Here is a 22,893-nt window from a genome sequence, read left to right on the forward strand (position 1 = left end):
ACCTCGTAATTATCGCTTCAGTCTCACGAGTAAACGGGAGATTACTTATTATGCTTACCATTTCGTGAATAGACTGACAATAAGCTTATAATAGGAAAGAGGAGATGTGATCAGACGCAAAGCAAAAGTTCGATTGTCTTCGTACAGCGCTTTTGAGTGAGTAGGGTCTGCACAAAAGCGCTTCACAACGACTGTCCCTATCGATCTGTTCAGTGGCACGCTCGGGGTCAATCAGCTCGCGAGACTAGAGTGGCTGGGAGTATCAAGTGGCTGCCGTCATTTCAGCGCATGCGCATATGTGAACTTGATCTGCGATGAGGAAAAGGAGGCAATGACACCTGGCTTCGAACCCAACTCCCTTGGATATATAACTGGACACATCAACTAGTACTGTCGATCGATGCACCAATGATTGTTACTCCCATCATAAAACATCGAACCACGATCAGGGTAACGCCAATATTACGTGTGACTTCGTTAGCATTATCGATATAATTAGCCTATACTCAGCTAATCAAATATCTAAAGAGTATGTTTTCGATAATAATGCATATGTTGACTCGTTATATTAGCTGAAATTGGTTATAGATCGCCCCTTGCTGTTGAAGCATCGGACAGAGACAAACAAATCCATTTGCTCGTATCAACATCATCATACGCGTGCCAATGTCCCTAATATTCCTGCGCATTTGACAGCGTACAGAACCCACAAATGATGGCCTTGATTAATCTGGTTCTCTCATGCTTGCTATATGTCACTTTCTGTCCAGTGCATTCGCAGCTAACTTCGTGTAAGGATGCCTATGTACAGGGTACAGAACCAAAGCTCCTCGAGGACCTATACGGGGGACACTTAGTCGTTCTTTTGGCGGATGTCTACACATTCCAGAAGGAAGGAGACATTGTTGGCTGGCAGCTATACAACGCTTGCAACTGCAGTAGTTATTACGTTGATGTGTTCAGGCCAGTGCCAGTGTTTGATAATTCGAATACCTTTGATTTGGTTCATTCCACAGAAGTTGCGGCACCATGTGCTGGACAAATGAACATAGTGGAGTCTACACCATTTAAGGTACGTACATGTATGCCTAACTAGATATCGCAAGAACATCTCGTTAGGTTTTTGCTTCCGTTTTGTTCAGGACACTGATTAAGAAGTTACTTTCATGTGAAGCACAAAAGCAGTGTGTTGGAGTGTTGATTATTTCAAATGCATTTAGCAGTAGTGTGACTGATACCGCTAGGCAATACGCAATGTTTCATATTGACAATATCTGTATGTATAAAGGTCCTTGCTTTCAAGGTTCTTCCTGGTGATCACATCGGCTTTCACAGCGTTGGGAAGGATGATTATGGGCTATCACATTCTAAAGAGTCAAACGAAAACCAATGGCCAGTGCTGGCAGAAGGGAAATATAGCAGCGATATCACTGGAAGCAACAACAGGGTTGTTTTTGATGCTTCTACCCAAGGGAGGCAAGTTGCTGTCAGAGCCATTCTCATTACCAAGGATGCTGATGCAGGTAAGAAAACGTCCGAGCTTTGGAAACTGTTCAGGTCATATTAAACAAGTGTTTCATAATGTTGTTACTGAAATTGTTGAAAGGTTTGTACCTTATGGGCAAATTCAAAATTCTACTTCAATTATTTAGAGTATGGCCTTGTTGCATCAACTTTGCATTCACACCCTGCCGTCCCACACTTATAAATATGTACAAAAGCAAGGAGCAATTATATGTTAGGGTTAAACTTCTCTTTCTTTAAGAATTATCATGAATTTTCTTTCAGAGGAAAGTTGTCATCTGTCTTTCCTCCAGCGGGAATCGTCTACCATAACTTCAGCGCCTTTTCAAACAAATCCCTGCTACAGTGAGCTCGAGTGTGCCCGGTCCTGTACGCACAGCCTTGCTTGTACTGCATTCCAGTTCGATTCTGACAAGAAAACTTGTGACATGTACCTCCCTGAGTTCACAGCGGTAACACAACAAAATGTGACACAGACATTGTCTGTATTTACAGCAAACTGAGTTTGATGGTTAGTCGTAGCCAGATATTGAAAGCAGCCTCTCTTGTTTTAAAAACTTGTTAAATATCGGTACAACTTTTAAAGGATGTTGGCGCGCGAGTTTTACGATATAGAGCCGTAAACTATTTTCATTGGCTGGGAGATGGCAAACACGGACCAATGATATTTAACCGTACTCGATCACGTAAGAATGCTTGTTAACTCGATAATAAACTTAGTTGCTACCAAAGGAAGTACTGCTCATTCTGTAGCTCAGTCCGTGTAATGGCCGCTCGGCGCAGAAACCGTTCTGTTTTAACGGAAACAAACGACAATCTATCGGCGGTAATAGCCTTGTTTATGCCGGCGACGTGTTGTGTGGTATAATCACCTCAGTGGCCCTATTAGGGTAGTTTGTTGTATTGGCTGTCTGATTTAGTGCCCAGGCAGTTTCCGGGCGGACCCCGTCAAATGAGACATTAGTTCTCTACGTGGACCTTCTCTAACGATGTTTACTTCGCTCTGTAATGTATCGTGGACGGTGGCGGTGGCCATCTTGTGGTCTTGCGAAGTTATCAAGAAAGTTTTAAAAGCTGATGCAGTTGAGTCATAACAGTCAATACGTAAACTCTAACAGCTTGAACCAAAATACGCTCAATGTATCTCTCTCTTCCTCTCGTTTTCATTCTGCCGAACACTGTAACAAAAAACACATTAGTCAGCAATCTTGTTAGAAGATGTGATGTTATCAAGACCATATGATGATGACGATTTATTGACTTGTCAGCCCCGTCAAAGTAAGATCCTTAGACTTATGATGTGACATAAACTGCCAAACAAGCATGCAGCATACAAGCGAAAACACTGTAATTGGTAATTTTCATTTTCTCGTCTTTCATCAGCCTGCAATCCACCGTACTGGAGCTGGGCCAGCATGTTATTAAATCGACGTCAGCTTCAAGAGCAAAATTACCATATTCTAATAAAAAGGCTTCCCTATGAAGAAATTAGTCCAAAAGTAATTAACTGGGACTCAAAGCGGTACAACAAGATGAGATGTCTGTCCTCTATTATCTTACGCTGTTGCTAGTTGATGGCTGCGGTGAGTGGAATAACTAATGAACTCTGAGCGTTGGGTTTTGGTCAAAGAGAAGAAGAACAGAGATTCTGGGAAAAACGTTTTCTCAAGCCGGGAAAAACAACGTAGATGCAGTGGTGGCCTTCGTATTCAAACATCTTCATTATTTCACAGAAAATAGAAAGCCGTTTCTTTGCAGAATTCGTCATTTGAACACAAAGATTCTCTTATTCAGCTTTTAACAAAGCCTCTGAATGTTTGCATTTCTTTTAGTTCAAATTAAAGGATTGAATGATGCATTGCCGAAGTCAACTGTAAGAAGCATGACATCATAGCTTGATAGTCTTTTCATGGCGACACTCACCGTAAACAGCATTTCATACTTTGCAGCTCATTCAAGATGATTATTTCCTTTGCCCCTGAAATCAAATTACCTACTTCAAACAGAATCATACTCTCAACTGGAAAATGTAATCGTCAACATCAGAATAATTGATGAAAGGAATATGTTTGCTGTGCATTTGGCTTCCATTGACTTTGAGTGCAAAGTGTTGTGGTGAAGAAAACCCACACCAGAGTGAATGTGCAATCTAGCGCCTTTTCATCGACTTCTTAAGAATATCAGGCCGCCAAAGTAACAGCATTATTATTAGAGAGTGGTTTTATCTTGCTTCATGAAATCCGCTTGTGTGATGGTCTCTTTCTCTTCTGATTCTAAGGCTTCGTGCGCTATTGGAATTTAATGTTATTATTGGAATTAAATGAACATGCAAGGCAGGGATCTCACAGGGACTTTTGGTTGTATGGCAAAGACTGATCGGGAGACCATGTACGAGCTTTTACATTCGTATAGATCGCATTATATTCACTTAAAAATAGAGAACAAGATTTGCATCTTCTTGTTAACGGAACTAGGTTATTAATATGAGACTAAGAGCTGTTGTTCTGATGTTCCAGGTTCCATTTGTGAATGCCATTGGCGCTTCGTGTCGAATGAAATCTTAGACAAATGGCTACGATTCGCGCAAAAATGAAAAAGGCGACAAAAGTGACAATTTAGACGAGAGTAATTTATTGCCGCCTCGAAATGCAGCATCATTATTTTTAAGAAATAAAAAGGCAACAGCGCTTGCTGCAAAGATTCAACTCCGTACATCTACTCGTTCAAGGTCTTCACCAACAAATGGTATAAACAGGTGAAAGGTGAAATAACTTTTAAGCACAAAAAGTAGCCTCAGACACTTAATTCCCATCCTCCGAACCACGGCTGACATTCAAGTATCCTTGTCTCGTTACAGCATCAGTAGCGAAGCCTCGCAAGGAACCATCCGTGCATGCAGAGCTGATTACAGCCAACAACATACAGCTCAGAGGACTAATATCATTTGACGTCTACTGTGGCTGAGGCCCTGGGCGGCACAAGTTGACATATCGGGATCTCGGCGCCGCATGAGGAAGTCATTTCCCAAAGCCACAGGGCGACAAGACTGTTTGTGCGCGGATGATCACATTCACAGGGTTTCATATCACAATTGCCTCAAGCTCGTGTCACAGTTTACTTGGATTTTACCAAACTTCGTTCCGACTAAAGTGAGCTGCGACATTTCCAATTCCCAATATCGAATTCGATTTAAATGTGTGATAGCTTTGTAGTTGCGCCGTTTGATGTTCTCGCGTGACAAATTTATTGTACATTTACATCGCGAGTTGGAATTGGTAGTAATGAAGGTTCGTGGTGGTGCCATTATGTTCCTTTTCTTGTGGCAATGGAGTAGTTGTTCTTTACACCACGTACATGTAGACATTGAGTTGCACATTAACTACGCTGTGTATCTCTCACTTGTTGCCAATTTTGGAAGAAGTAGACACTTGATTCGATTTCTCCGAAGCCCAACGCAACATACGAATTGACTAATATGTAGTTGAACTTGCAACGCGACTTTGTGCCTTATAATGCAGTTGAAGAGATCTCGACAAAATCATGAAATGAGACTTCTGTCTTTTCCCGAAGGTTAAGAAGGAACCATTCGGCGTCATTGTAAATATAACGCTAATGGTGATTACAGTATAGAATTCCACCCTCGTTATTGGAAGTGGCGCATTTAATGGAGCAGAAAACCTATTCAGATCAAAACCAATTTCACCAAGCATTCATCTTGATCCAAAAGCGATACGTTTGGAAAATTACCCATTTGCTGTAATTAACAAACTAAATAGAAGACAAGGCAGTAAATATTCCATCTAATCTTACTTTTAGATGTGGAGATTGCATCTTGTTCCCATGTGATTTTACTAATTACACAGCCTCATTTTAAATTTTGAAGTTTCATGCTGATAACAGAACTTTGGGTGAGATATCAATGTTGAACGCGAAAAATTGCGTCTGGCGTCTGGCACATCAGGTGGTGTTGATCAAAAATGGTCATTCCTGCAAGACAATTGTACAATTTTATCGCCACGGTCCATTGTGTAAAACTGAGTAATGAGGCTGAATTTGCACCATATCATTTAAGCTATTTGAAATTCATGGCTAAACCTCCGCTCACTTATCCACCTTCTATAAGTACTTCTACTAAATCATAACTATATCATTCATCATCATCGCAATTTCCCGAAAACACGATTCCAATCATGCTCAAACTTTAGTTACAGTTTTTCGCTCATGATTTATCGAGCAATCGGGAGACAGACTGATCGAGTTGGCCGGCCATTTATTCACGAAATCCTGAAGAAATGTGTTTATTTTACGTCGAGGAAAGATATGATCAAATTCGAGTGATGCGCTGTAATAAGCCTCGAGTAGATCGATTTCTTTCTCTAACAGGAGAAATCAATTGGAAGCAAGCGTTTCTTTCAGAATGTCAACATTTGCGTTTAGAGAAATCTGCATAGCAAACAGATTGAAAACATATGACTGTTTAGAGTATTTTTTATTTTTGTGGAGCCTTGCTTGTTATGAGTATCCAATATGGGGTCTGGAAGTCGACCCCCTTTATATTTCACTCTGAGGTCACCATTCATACTTAACGTAATTTGTCTGCCATTTGTCTGCCAGTAGTTATACCCATCAGCCTTTACAAATAGCCACCAATAGCAAAATGGGAGGGTCCCGTGATGCCATCTATAAATTCAACGTTCAGCTGAACCGTTGCAGCCGAGGGGCTGGGTTCTCATCAAGAAAACCAATGCAGTACATTAACGGTAGCAATGAACAGCCAATGTGATCTTGATACAAAAGAAATATTTTATTATCAAAAAAGGTATACTGAAGATGTGACTCAACTGGTTGCTAATGACTGTATCATGTCGGTAGCTTGAACCCGAACATGATCATGCCGTTGTCGTTTTCCCGGACAGAAGGGCCCCCTACTTATTTCAGTTGAGCAATTGATGCTTCGTTTATCTCTCCAGTCACATGTTGCTTAGTGTAAGACGCTCAGCCATCCGATGTGCTATTTCCTGCATGAGTGTCGGATGAACCCAAGTCATCATGTCACTTCACTTGTGAAAATAAACGCCGACATCAGCTGCGTGCACTGAGTATTTTGGGCTGAAAAAATAACAGAGTATAAAGTTGCAAGATGAGACAAAACTAACCACCGTAGATAATGTAGCCTTATTTGATTAGCCTGTATGGTATCCATATGAACTGACCTTGGTCCTATTTTGTTCATAGTTCTAACAAGATACGATCGGGGCGTGTATTGAAATGTTGAATTGGCAATTTACAGACATATATAGGAGTGACCATCGTGACAATATCAGGCCATTACACTCCATACATATACTTACTTCCTCATGCGTAAGGAGGAGTCGTGTAGAAGACCCCGTTTCAAGAGGATGAGGAGTGACCAAAACAATTACCTTTTTAAAAGCCTTCTTCTGTGAAAGAAGATGATGAAGCCTGTCACGGCGACAGCTAGGAGGCCTAACACAGTTACTCCGATACCAACTCCTAGCATGGTGTGGTTGCTCACAGAAGCATCTGAAGTAGTTACAGAACACGATTTAACAACTGAGGAAATGAAGAAAATAAAATCGTTGAAAAAGATTTGAGGACCTTGAAGTTCAGAACCCTTCATGAACTTCATGACGGATTATATGGAAGATATAGCCTAGTTTGAGTGTTACTCTTACATATCCAACAAGCAGCTATTAACTGTCACTATAGTGCCAAATGATCAGAGAAGTGCCCTAATATGGAGTCGCGGGACAGCTTTTCAACAATGCCTTCTTTCTAGCAGTAGGGTGAATGAGTGCCGCGCTACATTATCGCTAGATGCCTACGGCTGAAATTGCAAATTACGATTTCAACATCCACAACACTTTCCTTACCTTGGCCAACGGGGGTGTTTGTCGTCGATGTTGTTTGTAAGTTGGTTTGAGTTGACTCAGGGAAAGTCTGTAAAGTTGAGGAAGGTACCCGATCTGTGACAGCATTGGTGAAGTCGGCAGTCGTATGCTCTGAAGTTGGGCCAGATGAACTTAGTGGCTGCTCCGACATCACTGTTGATGTCACTGTTGGGACAGTTGTAGGTAATGGACTCGAAGGCTGCACAGTTCCTGTTGATGTTGTCGATTGCCCATCGTATATGTATGTGTACATTGCTCTAAATCCTTTGGAATTGATCGAGCTATCAGTGTGGAACTCAACGTAAAGATAGCGCCCCGAGGAGACCATGCTCTCAAGGTATTGTCCCTCTCTCCCGCAAAACCTTCCTATAATTTCCCCTTCCGCACTTTCTCCGTCTCTGAGTTGCACGTAATCAGTGTCACATCTCAACGCCACTGTGATATTCCTTCCCACAAGCTGTTCGTATGAAGGTTCTTCCAGTTCGAAATCCGTGAAGTTGAGTGCGATACGCGAGTTTCCCGGTGCCGTTAGCAGCCAAGCTTCATCTGTGTTCTCTTTGTATGAGGGAAAGCCAGGATTTGTGAACTCGCCTGACCCAGTCTCTGATGGCTTTATCAAAATCAGCGATTCGTTTTCTGAAATTGTAGATAGGAGAATGATAGTCAAGAGTTTTATTCTGGAGCCCTGAACGCACAGTCTGTCAAGCAGAAGACAGGTTTTTACACACGGAAGTGTTGGTGATTAAACTAATTATTTTGACAATTCACATATTACCTTTTTTTTCATTCGAATTAGGGATCATATCAGGTTCAGCAAAGTATAGGTCTGCCTACCTTCTGTTGTAGTGAAGTTATATCCGTTATCTGAGAACCGAACCAAGGCATCAAACCCTACACCAGTTGTCCCTTGTTGAGCTGTAAACTGAATGTAGACCATACCGCTGGGCACGAGGATGGTCCTGTTTGTCCCTTGGTCGCCGCAGAATGTTCGGAGAATCTTCCCTGATGAGGCATCACGACCTGATTTAACACGCAGAAAAAACAACAACCGATATTAGAATGGTACTGCAAGGAACAATGAATGCCACATTTGCGACGATATTGTCAAAATCGATTACTCTAAACTTAAATTGAAAATAGCTGCAACACTATAACACCTTACCTTCGTAAATGTTGATAAAATCTTGATCAGCACAGTCCAGCTTGCTCATCCCAAGTTCAAATGTGTGGAACGTAACTTCAATCGGGAAGGACTTTGGATGAGCTATAAACCAATAGCACGAGTCTCCGGTTCGGTAAGCCGTGGGGAAGTTGGGCGAGGCGATGTGTATGGTGTCTGTTCGGAGTGTTGAGGTGACATTGCATGCCCAATCTGGAAGACAAAACCATGGAACATAAGACACACACAGAATGGATCAGATGGACAAATCAGGCATGTTCATTGATGACAGGTGCTTCTTATATACTATGCTCATTGGTTGATATACTGGCCACAACAGCCCTCACCACATCAACGCCGCCCTATCAAATTAAGTGCTATTCAGTATCTCTGAGCCGGTACATGTCGATTTAAAAGGACAAATCACCAGGTTTACCATTTGTGTAAAATGCCCTAAAGCCTTGACCATGTCCAAATCCATTTGACTCGAAGTCCACGCGCAGTTGGCTATCATCAGAAACGAATGTCGCTTCCGTCGTGTTGGGGATGTGGCACAGTGAGTGGTAGAGGCTGTAGGAGCCCAATAGAAACACTTTGTCAATGCAAGCTTGGCCAGTCCTCTCTAGATCAAGATGGGAGAACTTCAGCCGGATTACTCGGCCTGGTTTGGTCTGTATGAGCCACTTGCACTTCTGATTACGTAGATAAGCCTGGGGCCAACCAGGTGATGCTATGGAACCTTCATCATCATGCAGAACGATCGGGTCGCCGCAATCTGGAAGAAAGTGCTTGCAAATTATCACCAAAAGGAGTATCGCATGTTGATCAAATTCACTCGTTCATGTGCATTTGCCATTATGATAAAACACGATGTTGGCAACGCGGTGCCGTTAGCATTTTAGCCATAGGTCATATACGGAGGTTCAACTTCTCTCGTTTCTGACGTTGCATTTACAAATTAGCTTATGTAGACCTTCAATATGGATAACAGATTTCGAAAGACGCAACGAGTTCCGTTTTGAGGTGCTCACCGTATACCGGATCCAGTTGAAAATGAAAATATGAAACAATTTCCATGTAGGAGAAGATACTGAATATGGTACTCTCTGTGACCGTGTGTAGACGGCAAGTCTTATTGGCCATGACGAAGTCAAACGAGCGACATATCATACTCTCGTTCCTGGCGCAGCTGGTGGAGCAGGCCTCCAGTCCATCACGGGAAAGCTCCACGCTGCCATCCTTCACTGTGATCACCACGCCCGCACTGGCGGAGAAATGAGACATATCGCCAACTGCAAACAGACAAAACTATGGATGATGACTTTGTTCACGTGTAGAGTTTCGTGATCTTGATGCATCAATATTATTATTCAGAGAACTTAAGGCTACCGTGTCAACAACGAACAAAATCGGTGCTACACAATTCTTTCTGAAAATGGGCTCTGCGTTTGTGAGGTCAGGGGCAGAAACAGCTAGCTGAAATCATGAAGTTCCATTTCTACCTTCATGTAGTCTATCTGGTATTTGGTCCTAAGGACACGCCAATGACATCTAGAGCCAAGTGACATATCTGAAAGGTTTAATCTCAGGAGGTTCTCTTCCTGAAAACAAGTTAACGGGTTACTTACGAAGTCGTTCAAAATGCCCACCAGTTGAGCTAAAGTCGAATTGATTCAATCCATCATCCATCTTATACTCGAGAAGGTCTGGGTTATCGCTGGCAGTTACGCCATACAACTCACAGGAACCGTTGTTTGTGGAGTAAGTAAAGGATTTGCACAAGAATGTGGTCTCCCTTTCGCAGCGATTGGCACACTGTTCCATTGTCAAATCCTCCACGACTTTAGTAGGAGATATCTTCAATGTGTATGGTCCGTACGTGAAGAAGTCAGCAAAGGCAATACCTTAGATAAGAAGAAAATGTCATTTCAGTACCGAAATCTTGGACTTGACTGCAAATAGAATCAGATCTATATTTGGTAGCTTCTGTAAGAAGAGATGAGCCCAGTGCTCAAAACAGCGAGTGCGTTTGATATATTTGATACCACTCATGAGTTTGCTTCGGTTTCGGTAATTTGACACAAACTGATATTAACAATTTACTAGAGCATTCTTTTGCCTACCTGCTCTTCTTTCGAATAGATTAATTCCGGGCGCATGCACGACGCCTCCATTAATGTTGATATTCCTTGGTGTGAGGGTACAGATGGGGTACCCGAACCGAAAGTCATGGTTGAAGGATAAACATGTGAAGGTTGTGGTAAAGAGACACTCCCTGGCACAGTCTTCTTCAGAGATGAGTCTGTCGATGATGAGGATGTCAGGGTCTGTGTAGCCGATGGCATGGTTGGGGATCAGGGTGAAGAGGTTCTTGTATTGAGCTGAAGAATAACATGCACTTCGTTTTAACTTTGTTCCGCTCATTCTCCTTCAGGCAACAGTGTCAGGGTGTACCAAGAAGCTCTGCCTGCAAATTAGGTTCATGCTGATACTATGCATGTTATACTTACTGAGGTATACGTCGTAATCCGGTGCTGATTGAATGTCATCTTCAAAATCAGCATAGTTGTTGTCTGTTAGATAACATATATCTGCGTCGCCGGTCGATGCATGCTGCGTCAGGTAATGCATAAACGATCTGAAAAACATATTCATCGAATGAGACCATCTTTGGAAGATGTTAGAACTATGCTATTCGCGATCACCTACATGACTATAAACTACTGAAAACCGTTGTATCGTGAGAGGAGACGCCTGTTTGGCTTGCAAATGAATTCTCACCTACAGTCAATCTGAACACTCGTAACACATCGTTGAGCGCATTCCTCTACCCCGATATCGTAAATGACCACCACTCCTGGGTCCGAGGTGGATACGACCCAGTCAAGAACGTACGACTCGGCTCTCCTGTCAAATAGCTTTAGATAGGTATCTGGAACCAAAAGCGCAACTCAAAGAAACGGTTTCAAACGATATTTAGGTGTGCAATGATGATTTTAACAAAGTGTACATATAATACGTCATAAATACACAGCGACACTGTACGTAATAACATGATAATACCAAGACCAAAGTTAAGATATGTCAGGTCGGGTCGATTCGCCCGCGTTATCGCCTTGTCTTTACATAACTTTCTGCGGTGGGTGCAGTGTCCATAGTTAGGATGGACTTCAGCAGTTATTACCAGATATCATTTTGTATATGTACAAGCTTGCCCGCTCGTGGTTGTTCAATAGGGCGACTTAATGAAACTTTTAAAATGTACTTATCATGAAAGATATTCGTCTTCATCGAGTACTCACTTTGAACAGATGATACTAATGTCACTTGAAATCCACTTAAGATCAGCGTCAGGAAAGAGTAATAGTAGCATACACGCATGGTGACCAGCGATTGGGTGGATTGATTCTGTGCAAAATATGATAAAGATGGTTTCAGAAATTACGATGCATAGCCAGATGACGAATTATGGCAGGTTTGAGGTATTGCTCGATGATAATTTGCGCCCAAATGCTTCAAACAGAAATAACGGCACCTGTGTGACTTTTAAAGAAGGGTACGTACCTCTCATGATTCCAAGTGTCATGTAAACGTTTAAGAATGCCAAAGTGACCTCATGTCAGCATTCAGTTGCTGACAGAATTGTTGTACTTACCCAAACTATTCAAGGTGCAGACGTGAAAGACCTGCTAGACAATTTCGTGCTTTCCCTCTTGCTTTCCTGCACATGACTCCCACATTTCATGTGCAGCCTTCCTCTAGGCCCAAACCTGTTTGCCCGATAGGCTTGTGAGCGGACCATGATCGTTGGCTCCTTGGTCAGGAGTCCCGAAAATATCAACATGTTTGACAACAATATTGGTGTCGTTATCGCAAATGTTATCGGTCGGTGATCAGCGGGTTATTATACGATTATGTGCGCAGTGGTGTTATTATGGTACGACAGCAATTTCTCCATCCTATCCCAATGGCAATATTCTACTTCATACTTCCACAAGCCATGTTAGTAGAATACGTTTAAGTGATTTCAAGGTTGCATCATTCAAATGCCACCTGTTTGACATCAATTGATACTGTAAAATAGTCTTCGCTCGAGGGACATTGTAGACAAACTATTAGGACCATGATCATCACATCAACATCAGCATTGGCTGAGGACTCCATTAGTTTATTACTCTCAACTTGACAATGACATGAACGGGAACGCCAACAATGAAATCGTCATGACGTGAAAGAGTGCCATTGATCAATCAGCATGGAATTACTGACTATTGTCTGAAAACAAATGATCTTTAGCGGTGCCATTTGGATAATCATGAGACTGTTTCAGATACGAATGCTGTCAACAGCAACAATTTCATAACAGATATTCTGTAGTTCAGAGGAGGCCGGCCTGTGACCAATTGAGTAATTCCCAAGTGGACCAACTTCAGAGACCTGTAGGCTGTATTACGTACGACTCCGGGCTACACCAGTACCATACTAACATTGTGATAGTGAGATCCCCATTACTGACGGCTGTTACATACATGTGACAATCTTTACCATGAATTGCTATTGTATCATTGTTTGTTGTGACGGTGACAGCAGTGTGGTCTATGTAATAAATAACATCATATGGTGACACCCTCACTTAACGTTCTTTCAACTTACGTAGACCAGTTCCGAGTTCTGATCTGCAACACTAGATAATACGATAATGGAAGTAACGGTACTACGTGAATCGTTCTGTCTATTTCACATTATGGCACGTGTTGTCTCAAGGGGATATACCAGTGTGTGGTGCACACCACGTTACTTTTGAGACTGGGCGTTTCCACAACGGAACAGATCATCGCTTATGAGAAAGTATGCCCAAGACAGGATATACATCTCAGTCGGAACAGGTGGCATGGGCCATTGTCATTAGCTTTTATTCGAATCTTGTAAATATGTTTTAAAAGGCAAACAATAATGCAGCTGACCTCGATATTCGCCAATCAGAAGCCAGTCGATATCTAATTCAAGTTCTCGCTTCACTAGCGTTTAGTCATAGCGTAGGGCGGACAATGAAGCAATGTGCCGCGCCGCTCAACCCTTTCATGAACCAGAGCTATCAAGCATGGTATTGGGTGGGACAGGTTACGCTTTGGATATGTATGTGAAAATATGTGATATTGCCCAATGACCTATTTAGGCCTACCGATAGAGAATATTCGGATTTCCTCTTGTCGTGGGGATTATAGAATGACTTGACAGGTATCAATTTTGACTTGAGGATTATCACTCGATTACCGTGACTGAGGAAAGAAAAGGAAGATGGGGTCAAACTGTGATATTCATTGGACAAAATGGACTTTTAAAATCCTCGCTTTTATGTCAATATGGATTTGTTCATTATGTCAACAGGTAAGAAAACAAGTTACAAGAAGTGTTGTATATGATAGTCACTTATACATGTAGGAATGCACTATCGTTTGCATTTTTCATTTTTTCCCAAATATTCCGAATTACCAAACGTACACAAATTGTTAGTAAAAGAAATATGGTAAATTATGTGAAGTTTTGTTCATAGGGCCTATCACCTGGAGAAGAAGCATCATTTCAAAAAGCGTTAAACATTCGCTGAGTAAATCTGTGTTCTGTGTTCTGGACAAAGAGGTCATTCGTTCTTTATTTCATGTTTCCCGTTCAGTCCTTTCTGTCATTATTTGTACACACGAAGACAAGACACATCGCAATAATATCAAAATATAACCGTGGTCGTCACCGCCTGTATATGGAAAGACAAGTAAAAATACAACCCAACGGCCTGAGGCATTCTTGGAGCTAGCTGACGGTGTATGAACGGCCTATAGCTGGGCAAGAAGTGCAGTCCACCTTTGAATCTCTTTGGTATAAGGGAAGCCAATGGCTTTAAACCCCTCCCTTCTCCCCCGCCCATTCGTCGGCATTCCGTGGATTTGAGGTCGGCCTACTGAATACCAGTATGGGATGGTTGACCAAATCAGAGTACCGGTGTGACAGCGGATATAGTCCCCCTGGAGTCATAGTCCGGTAGCATTGTATTTGATCAATTAAGCAGCATGATCTATTGTACCGCTAACCCTAACCAAAACATTTAGCAATGCGGGCTATTGTTACACGGACTATCAGCCCTAGGACTACTATCCCTTGCACACCTGGACATATCAACACCGTTTTCGAAAACTTGTTCAAGAGGTTGCATATGAGTGATTGAAACATTACAAGCCTGCTCGAAGATATCATAACGACTGCAGGAAAGCAGCAGTATAATAATTCAAAATAAAGTTCAATACAATAACAGTAAATATATACTTAACGGCCGTACATGACATATCATTCGCCTTATATCGCAGAACCACAATATCATTTGGTTATAAAGCTTTATTATCAAATCAATAAAAGTAATGGTCCAGTGGCAATATCAGCTCGTGATTATTACACCTAAAATAGGCTGTGTTAGATCGTTCAATGTACAGTGAGCACCAGGAGGCAACTAGAGAAACCCATTAAATAGATTGAATGAATGTTTATACAATAAAGTACGGTGGCTGTATGGGAGAGACCCTATTGGCGATTTCGTGTAACTTAATCTTGCCCATACCTGCCTATCTTGGCTGCTGCCTCCAGACTCCCTTTATGGGTCCGCTAAAACTGGCTTGATATTTTCAATTGCACCAAGTGCTACAAGACCTTGTCCATCAATATATCATTTCTGTCAGTGTAAGGAAGGTTTAACCAGTTTACCCCGAATGACTGCATTATTGTACGCGTATACATTTAAGGATAGTCAAGAGATTTCTCGCTATATTGTTCCGTTACAATCATTTTATCTTGCAGGGAACAATAAACGTTTCGTGTCCAACGGGTAAGAGAAATAGATAGTTTGTATTTCCTTTCTCCAATTCAGTCATCTCATACACATGTTCTCTGCATTTTCTCACTATCAGTAAGGGATAGTTTTCAGTAGATATCTAGTTGACCACATTTACCTTGACTATCAGTAAGGGATAGTTTTCAGTAGATATCTAGTTGACCACATTTACCTTGACTATCAGTAAGGGATAGTTTTCAGTAGATATCTAGTTGACCACATTTACCTTGACTATCAGTAAGGGATAGTTTTCAGTAGATATCTAGTTGACCACATTTACCTTGACTATCAGTAAGGGATAGTTTTCAGTAGATATCTAGTTGACCACATTTACCTTGACTATCAGTAAGGGATAGTTTTCAGTAGATATCTAGTTGACCACATTTACCTTGACCAAGAAAACAGTACTTAACTCTTTGAAACATGTTCACGTGGTGATAGCTTAGCTTCAAGGCACAGTTTGATGCATTTAGCCCTAAATTCAAAAGCTGTGATTGGTTTGTCACAAGAAAATGTATCACGATAAAAGCCATGGCAAATTCACTTGCGAACTGACTGATCAGTCGACGAAGACGAAGAAAACTAAATCTGTTTCTGGGGTCTTTGCCCTTATCAGCCTAATATCAAAGAAAACGTTTTAACTGTCTCAATCAGGTTGGAAGAAGGTGGATCTCGACTGCTTCCAACTCAATACAGCAAAACTCACATGGGATGGTGCTCTACAGCAATGCCAAAGGTATGCATTTCCTTATATTCTTCATAATTCTCATGGTTGACTCCAAAATGTTATTGACATTAATTCATAGAGCGATAATGTATTGGTTCTCTTGATAATAGACAACATTGTATGCCATGCAATGCTGTCGATGCGATGGTGATCGAGCACTGTCAATTGGGTGAAAAGCCCTGCCGAGATAAGGCTGAGTCGCAAAAAGAGCATCTATTCTATTCTAGTCGTTCATTCTTTCTAAAGTATGCATTCGTGACACAATATCGGCACGGGGCCTAGTGATATGCAGATTACCGGCAAACTAAAAATGCTTGTCCGTCGAATTTCACTTTTTAAACCAGTTTCATTGATGATCTATCCCTTTCAAAAATGCTTTATGTCCTTCCATTTTAGCGTTGGTGCAACTTTAGTGACATTAAAAGATATATATGATATAGAAGAGATAGCAAATTACGTCCTGACTCAATCAAAGGGCAGCATCAAATCATACTGGATAGGTAAATTGACATTAACATTAACAGCAACAAACTTTCACCACATCTCCGGAAACATCTTGCTGTTGTCACAACACATATATCGGGCAATTTTCCTTTCTTGGCTAACTCTGTCAGGAATGGGGTGTGCGGCAGGACACATCGATAGCCTGACTCTCTTAAAACTTGAATTAAAACAGGGTAAATGTTGTACTGGTATTATGTTGAATTCCTGGTCAAACAACATACAAATGCATTGCATATAAAAAGCATATTTTGGAGTCTGCTGTTACTTGCCCCAATTTACCATTCATCGTCTCTTGCAGGTCTTTCAAGAAAAGGGGCCTCAGCAAACGATACAACGGCAGTCACTTGGAACAAAGTGACGGCTACCAGTACAAAACATGGCTACTGGAACATCTACCAGCCTGACTTTGACTTCAACAAGGAATGCGTCAAGGCGCAGGAAGGCACCAATTTACAGCAGTGGTCCTTTTACAAGCCGGGGACGCACTTATGGTCTTTCACACTCTGTTCAGACAGGTTGCCATTCGTGTGCCAGCTGCCCGTGTGCCCGGCAGGTAGGTAATGTGTTGTAACATGGCGAACGATTCGATAAAAGAAGATCGGAATCATTGATATTTCTTGTCTAGGACATCAAGTCTCGTCAACTTTGTGGGCGTGCGGTGATTTGTATTATGATTGAACTTCCTGGTTCCTTGGCGAATATTTCTGTTCCTCGGAGAATTTTATTTGTGGCACATCTAAATAACACTGTGATTTCTCTGCGAAGTTATCAGTTGGCGCTACCTTTCGGCAGATTACCATGCAGTTGATTGATCAAATGATATATTAAATGAATATATCAGTCTAATTGCTTATGTGATTACTATCGACATCCACGGTATACTGATTTCCTTCATTGCCTTCAGCTTTCTTCCTTATCTCGTAGATTAAAACCAAACTGTTGCATGAAAACTATAATAAGTTTGCTCTAGCTTCAGCAGGCTTTATTGCTCTGTCAACGGGGCTTTTGTCATTGACAGGTTCTGTGCGTTACCTGTATACTTATATGTACATATATTTTCATTTTACTCCAGGCTACTTCCGCTGTAGTGATGGCAAGTGCATCCAGCAGTCGTGGAGATGCGACGGTTATAATGACTGCTCAGACGGTCAGGATGAACTACCCGCAACATGCCGTAAGTAGTTGCGAAAATGAAACGGTCTTGTGATAACCCAAACAAGCATATTTATGACTCTCCACGCATTACAGCTCTGGGTCTGGTTGTGTCATTAACTTAGCTTTAACTTTAAATCTGCGTTATCCCCCTCAGTTGTGTCCATTAGACTAAATGCTAAGTTCAAGTACTGTTGGGGCAAATTTATTTTGAACAACCCGGCCCTGTTCTGCAATATGAGGATGAGAGTGTCCCCGAGAAACCGATGGTGGACTGTGAAGTTGATATATATCCTTTGTCACGAGTCGTCTCATCAGGTATTTTGCTGCCAACTAATCAAGGCTTGAGGTGTGTGGCAGTTGTATAAATATGCGTTCCATCAAGTGGAGACTGGCGGGCAGAAGAAGGTTTGTGGTTCTGGTTGTGGTTGTGTTTGGCGGATCCACTATTATAGAAGATGTAGAATCGATATTGTGGACATATTGACAAAAAAATTATACTCGCCGACCTTTCCCAAAAAAATTGACATCGGTCTTCTCAATGTTTATTTTGCAGCTGAAAAGTGTGATTATACACTGAGTGGTTCAACTGGTAATATCTCAAACACCGATTGCAAACCGCAATACGAAAACAACATGAGCATTGTGTGGAAGTTGAAAACGAATTCGGCAACCCGTATATCTCTGAAGGTATGCTCCAACAAATGTCCGAACTTGCCTTAGTTAATACAATCTTGAAAAAAACTTTTAGCGACATACTGCTCATCTTTGCTTCACTCATCCCTGGTCTACATAAGTTGGATCTTTATTCGGTATTCGCCGAGAACGTAATATCGGATAGTCATCTCTTTGTAACCGCAAGGTAACAGTAATGACTCGGTTGTTCACTGTTAGAAACATACATGTGTCGCATGCGACGCTGATCTGTAGGTGTTGCATATTGTTCGTCTTTGCTTCTTAGATAAACACTATTGACATTGAAGAAGGGCATGACACTCTCACCATCTACACTGGAGATGTACAGCTGTCCATGAGCAAGGTCCTTGCCCGAATATCAGGGTCAAATCGGCCATCCTTACGAAACCAACAGTTTGTTAGCGAGAATAATGTTATGGTTGTGCGATTCCAAACTGACAACTCAGTGACGAAAAGTGGTTTCAGTGCGACTTGGACAACTGGTAGGTACCTGCTGTCAGTTATCGAATAGTGTAACAATGAAACAACAAGATTCGATTGCGTATTTGAAGTTACCTACAACATAGGAGATATCAATTAAGTGGAAGACCGTAGCGATTGCTTGCCGCACTTGATGCTGCAAGGAACTGATATTGAACTCTTTCATGTTGATGGTTGTTACAATCTCCAATGATATCTCAAGGTGATTGACAATTTACTGCGAGGATATTTTTCTTCTTTCTTATCTGAGTACATGACAGTGCATATCAATATGTTTAAGGCTATGAATGTAAAACGCTGTCCCTACTCGGCCGGGCCCAAACTGGAGACGCAGCAGAGGAAGTAGCAGCTGCTGATGCATCCACCTGCGCAAGCCTGTGCAAAACTAAACCAGCCTGCATCACTGCGGTTTTCTCGGCCGCGAAATGCAAGATTTACAATGATAAAGGGAAGATGACAGTTACTTCTGGAAGCGAACTGATTGCCAACTCTTGTCCAAGTAATTTGAAAACCAAACCAGGTAAATCTCCAGACCCTACCAATGAACGACGTACTCGTAGGGTGAAGACTCTGAAGGAAATATTTGAACACATCGTTAGCCGTGATGTATCATACCAAGAAAGAGTGTCCCACACTTAAATAATACTGGTACCTACTGTATATACAGTAATAATCACAGTAATGGCTACAGGATAGAGTGAATGTTGAATTCTACATAACACGATTTAACAACATTGGTTTTCAGTGATAGCAACTTCACCAATTTACGGAGGAGCACGGACAGCTACTGGTGTTTGGAAGTCCATCTCATCCCCTCTCTATCCATTCTACATCCCTGGGTACCAGAGTGTCACATGGACTATTGATGCAAAAGACGCAAAGAGTTACTTGTCTATTCGGGTAGGTACAGATTCGTATGTTCTCAGAGCATATAAAGCAGGCCTGCTGGAGTCTTACTATAGAATTTTCATATTAGCATGCATGTACGTCATCTTGATGCACGATCTCTTGGCAGCTATAGTAACACAAAATAGACAAATGTTACTGAATCAGGCTGCCGTTGACTACTACTGTCCCTAATCGCATGGCCAGATTGCGTGGGGACGACATTTTTTGGTGACAATGGACCAGACTGGTATCTTGTGACTAGTGTGCTTTAGAAACGTACGGAGTGCACCCGTCTAGGGTTCGTTTGAGAAAAACGAGCGGGTCTATTGTTGCCGGAAATGTATTCCTCGTCCAATACGGTCGCACGATTGAGTACCGTGACCATACAGTTCATTATTCGAGGTAAAATCTGGGAGGTGACTGAATGAATATTCGTGTATTGAAATAGATATATCAATGCGTCAATCATATCCAAATAGAAATGTCAAGTGATGAAACGTTACGTGCTCTTGTCGAATGCTGGACTGAAGAGTTACGCAAATTACGACCCATCTCTTAGAAATAAATAAAAGTCAAATTATTTTGGACTGATGTGAGCCTGAATGCACATATTCCAGATCGATGACCTTGACCTACAGCTTCCTGAGTACCTTGAGGTCAAGGATGGCAATGATAACAGTGCTTCCGTGCTCGCCAAATACCCGGGCTCTGGCGGGCCGACCACTTACTTTACAACTGGGGGATCAGCTACAGTTACTTTAGTCACCAAGCAACAGAACGAAAGGAGAGGATTCCGCCTGTCTTATATGCAGAGTAAGTGGCTATTTCATTCGAAAGACAACTACAGCAACATTACTAAAAAAAACATCCGAAAGGATTCCTTCTCTTATATACATGTACGCAGGGTAATTCGCTATTTCATTGGAAAGACCGAAAGATCGCTTCTGTGGAGCTGTTGTTTGTTCTATCCTCTTTAGTATTGCCTCTAAGAAAGATCAGACTCGTGAAAAAATCTTCATCCGCTAATTTGAGAATTGTTTGGAAATGACGTACGAATGAGATGATGAACTGAGCCACATGTAACATGTCAAAATAGTCGAGTTTCACTGCCTGTAACTATGAAATGTGTGAGTTAGAATTAAACAGCTCCAAGGACTGAGCAAGCAAGTATTATACTTGTTCAAACTGTGCTTTTATTTTGTCTTTCCAGATCAAATGACCTGTCCCTCTGGAAAGGACTTCCAATGGTATACTAAAGCTGATACAGTACTGAATACAACGCTGACGAAGAAGACAGTTACAGCCGCAACCCTTGCCGAATGTCGCACCAAGTGCAAAGATGAAACCAGCTTCGTATGCAAGTCAGTTGAGTTTGCTGCTGGCAATTCAACTATGAACTGTGCCCTGTCTAAGGTCAACCGTGTATACATAACGGTGCTGGGAGTCGTGGAAGAGGCCAAGTCTGGGTTCACCTACTCGGATTGGGTGTGTACCAAAAGTAAGCAGTCTGATTATTATTCCAGCATGTTTTTAACTTCAACCTCTCATGGTCATTTAGTTATAGGCAAACGAGCGACCTTCAGCGACTGGGTGATCAAGTACATTGTATCAGAAAACATCATTCAACATGAGTTGAATCAATTACATTGTATAACATTTGTATCGGAGAGAATCATTAAATATACGGTGAATCAAACTCCATACGTGCTGCATTCACCAAATTTGAAAAATCGAAAGACTCCAGATGAATTGTTTAGAAGGTTTAAATCATCGATTATCTGATGATCTTTGGTTACAGAATGTCCGGCAATCTCTGTCGATGCTAATGCCAAGATGCACCCATTACCTCTATCTGTGCTCTACCAGAGCAAGGTTACCATATCATGTAATGATGGCTATTATTTCGCTGTGGACAAGTACACCAGTAAGACGTCAATATCTGTCGAATGTTTGTTTGGCGGGAAGTGGAGCATCTGGAACATACCAAAGTGCACTCGTAAGTCCGCCGCACACCCCTATTCGATGAAGAATTAAGATTGCATAATCACTTGTAATGTGTCACTCTCACTTTTATCATCCTTTTCCTTGTCATGCTGTCAGAATCAGTCTCACTTCAACTGTCCAGACAGTAGGGCCTAAGTTTCGTCTATAAGCAAGTTGCACATAGAAACCCTGAAAGTACGCCAGTGTAATGATTATCAAAATAGTTGCTGTCTTCAGTCATCACCAATTAAAACTCCTTCATGATTGCAGCTGTCTACTGTGGTGTTCCTCCGGCGGTCACAAATGCTTATCTGAAGTCAGGTGGTGTCCTCTATCCAACAACAGCAGAATATGCCTGCTTTGAGGGATTTGATCTACAAGGAAACTCGACAACGGCTTGTCAGAAGGTGGCAAATTGGACGGCACCACCTACATGCAAGGGTAAATTGTAAAAATATACCATCATGTCCAAGATATGCAGTGCCCAGTGAAAGCGTTAGATTAACCAAGATTGGAATAACTGTTCCATGTTGCTGGTGAATACTGACGTTCTTGTTTCGACTCTTCGTTGTCAGTGGCATGCCGTCATGGATGAATCGCATTTCAAGTTGTCATTTAACCACGTCTCAACATGTCACACTAACGCTAGTATCATTGAATACGTGTTTGTTTTCAGCCGTGGTATGCCAGGCCCTCTCTAATGTTAACCTGGCCACTGCTTCAAAAACTGGCACGGGGACATCCGTTGGATCGACGGTTACCTACAAATGTGATGCTGGCTACCAGATTGTGGGAGCACCTAAATTAGTGTGCAATTCTAGCAGTCAATGGGATAAGACGCAACCAACATGCACGAGTAAGTTTAACACGCAGTCTGTTGAAGGGTACACATGACATCTTTGTCAACAGCATAATATCTATCATTGAGGAAGCTACAATCGAATAGTCGTCAGTTAGACACATAGATATTGAGATGTCCCAACCAGTTGAC

At 41.8% G+C, this 22,893-nt stretch overlaps 2 protein-coding genes across 4 annotated transcripts in view; both read left to right on the top strand.

Moving 5' to 3' along the window:
- Positions 1-702: 702 nt before the first annotated feature.
- Positions 703-2,259, top strand: LOC135482798 (uncharacterized). The gene is made up of 3 exons (XM_064763193.1): positions 703-1,072; positions 1,304-1,523; positions 1,789-2,259. The coding sequence occupies exons 1-3, from the start codon at positions 713-715 to the stop codon at positions 2,025-2,027; spliced, it is 819 nt and encodes a 272-aa protein (XP_064619263.1). The 5' UTR covers positions 703-712; the 3' UTR covers positions 2,028-2,259.
- Positions 2,260-13,386: 11,127 nt separating this feature from the next.
- The window catches only part of LOC135496149 (uncharacterized), a 36,997-nt gene continuing 27,490 nt past the window's right edge, over positions 13,387-22,893 (top strand). For 2 of the 3 annotated variants that reach the window (XM_064785308.1, XM_064785299.1), the window contains exons 1-15: positions 13,406-13,983; positions 15,439-15,466; positions 16,127-16,208; positions 16,596-16,699; positions 17,002-17,256; positions 17,776-17,877; positions 18,412-18,545; positions 18,817-19,033; positions 19,312-19,551; positions 19,777-19,931; positions 20,537-20,732; positions 21,130-21,417; positions 21,718-21,915; positions 22,173-22,343; positions 22,579-22,758. In XM_064785308.1, the coding sequence (XP_064641378.1) occupies positions 13,894-13,983; positions 15,439-15,466; positions 16,127-16,208; positions 16,596-16,699; positions 17,002-17,256; positions 17,776-17,877; positions 18,412-18,545; positions 18,817-19,033; positions 19,312-19,551; positions 19,777-19,931; positions 20,537-20,732; positions 21,130-21,417; positions 21,718-21,915; positions 22,173-22,343; positions 22,579-22,758 (2,440 nt within the window). In that variant the 5' untranslated portion in view covers positions 13,406-13,893. Of the gene's footprint in view, positions 13,984-15,438; positions 15,467-16,126; positions 16,209-16,595; positions 16,700-17,001; positions 17,257-17,775; positions 17,878-18,411; positions 18,546-18,816; positions 19,034-19,311; positions 19,552-19,776; positions 19,932-20,536; positions 20,733-21,129; positions 21,418-21,717; positions 21,916-22,172; positions 22,344-22,578; positions 22,759-22,893 lie in introns of all 3 variants that reach the window. The other variant, XR_010448622.1, reaches the window with a different exon arrangement.

Source organism: Lineus longissimus, chromosome 1 (genome assembly GCF_910592395.1).
Source record: "Lineus longissimus chromosome 1, tnLinLong1.2, whole genome shotgun sequence".
Classification (NCBI taxonomy): Eukaryota; Metazoa; Nemertea; class Pilidiophora; order Heteronemertea; family Lineidae; genus Lineus; species Lineus longissimus.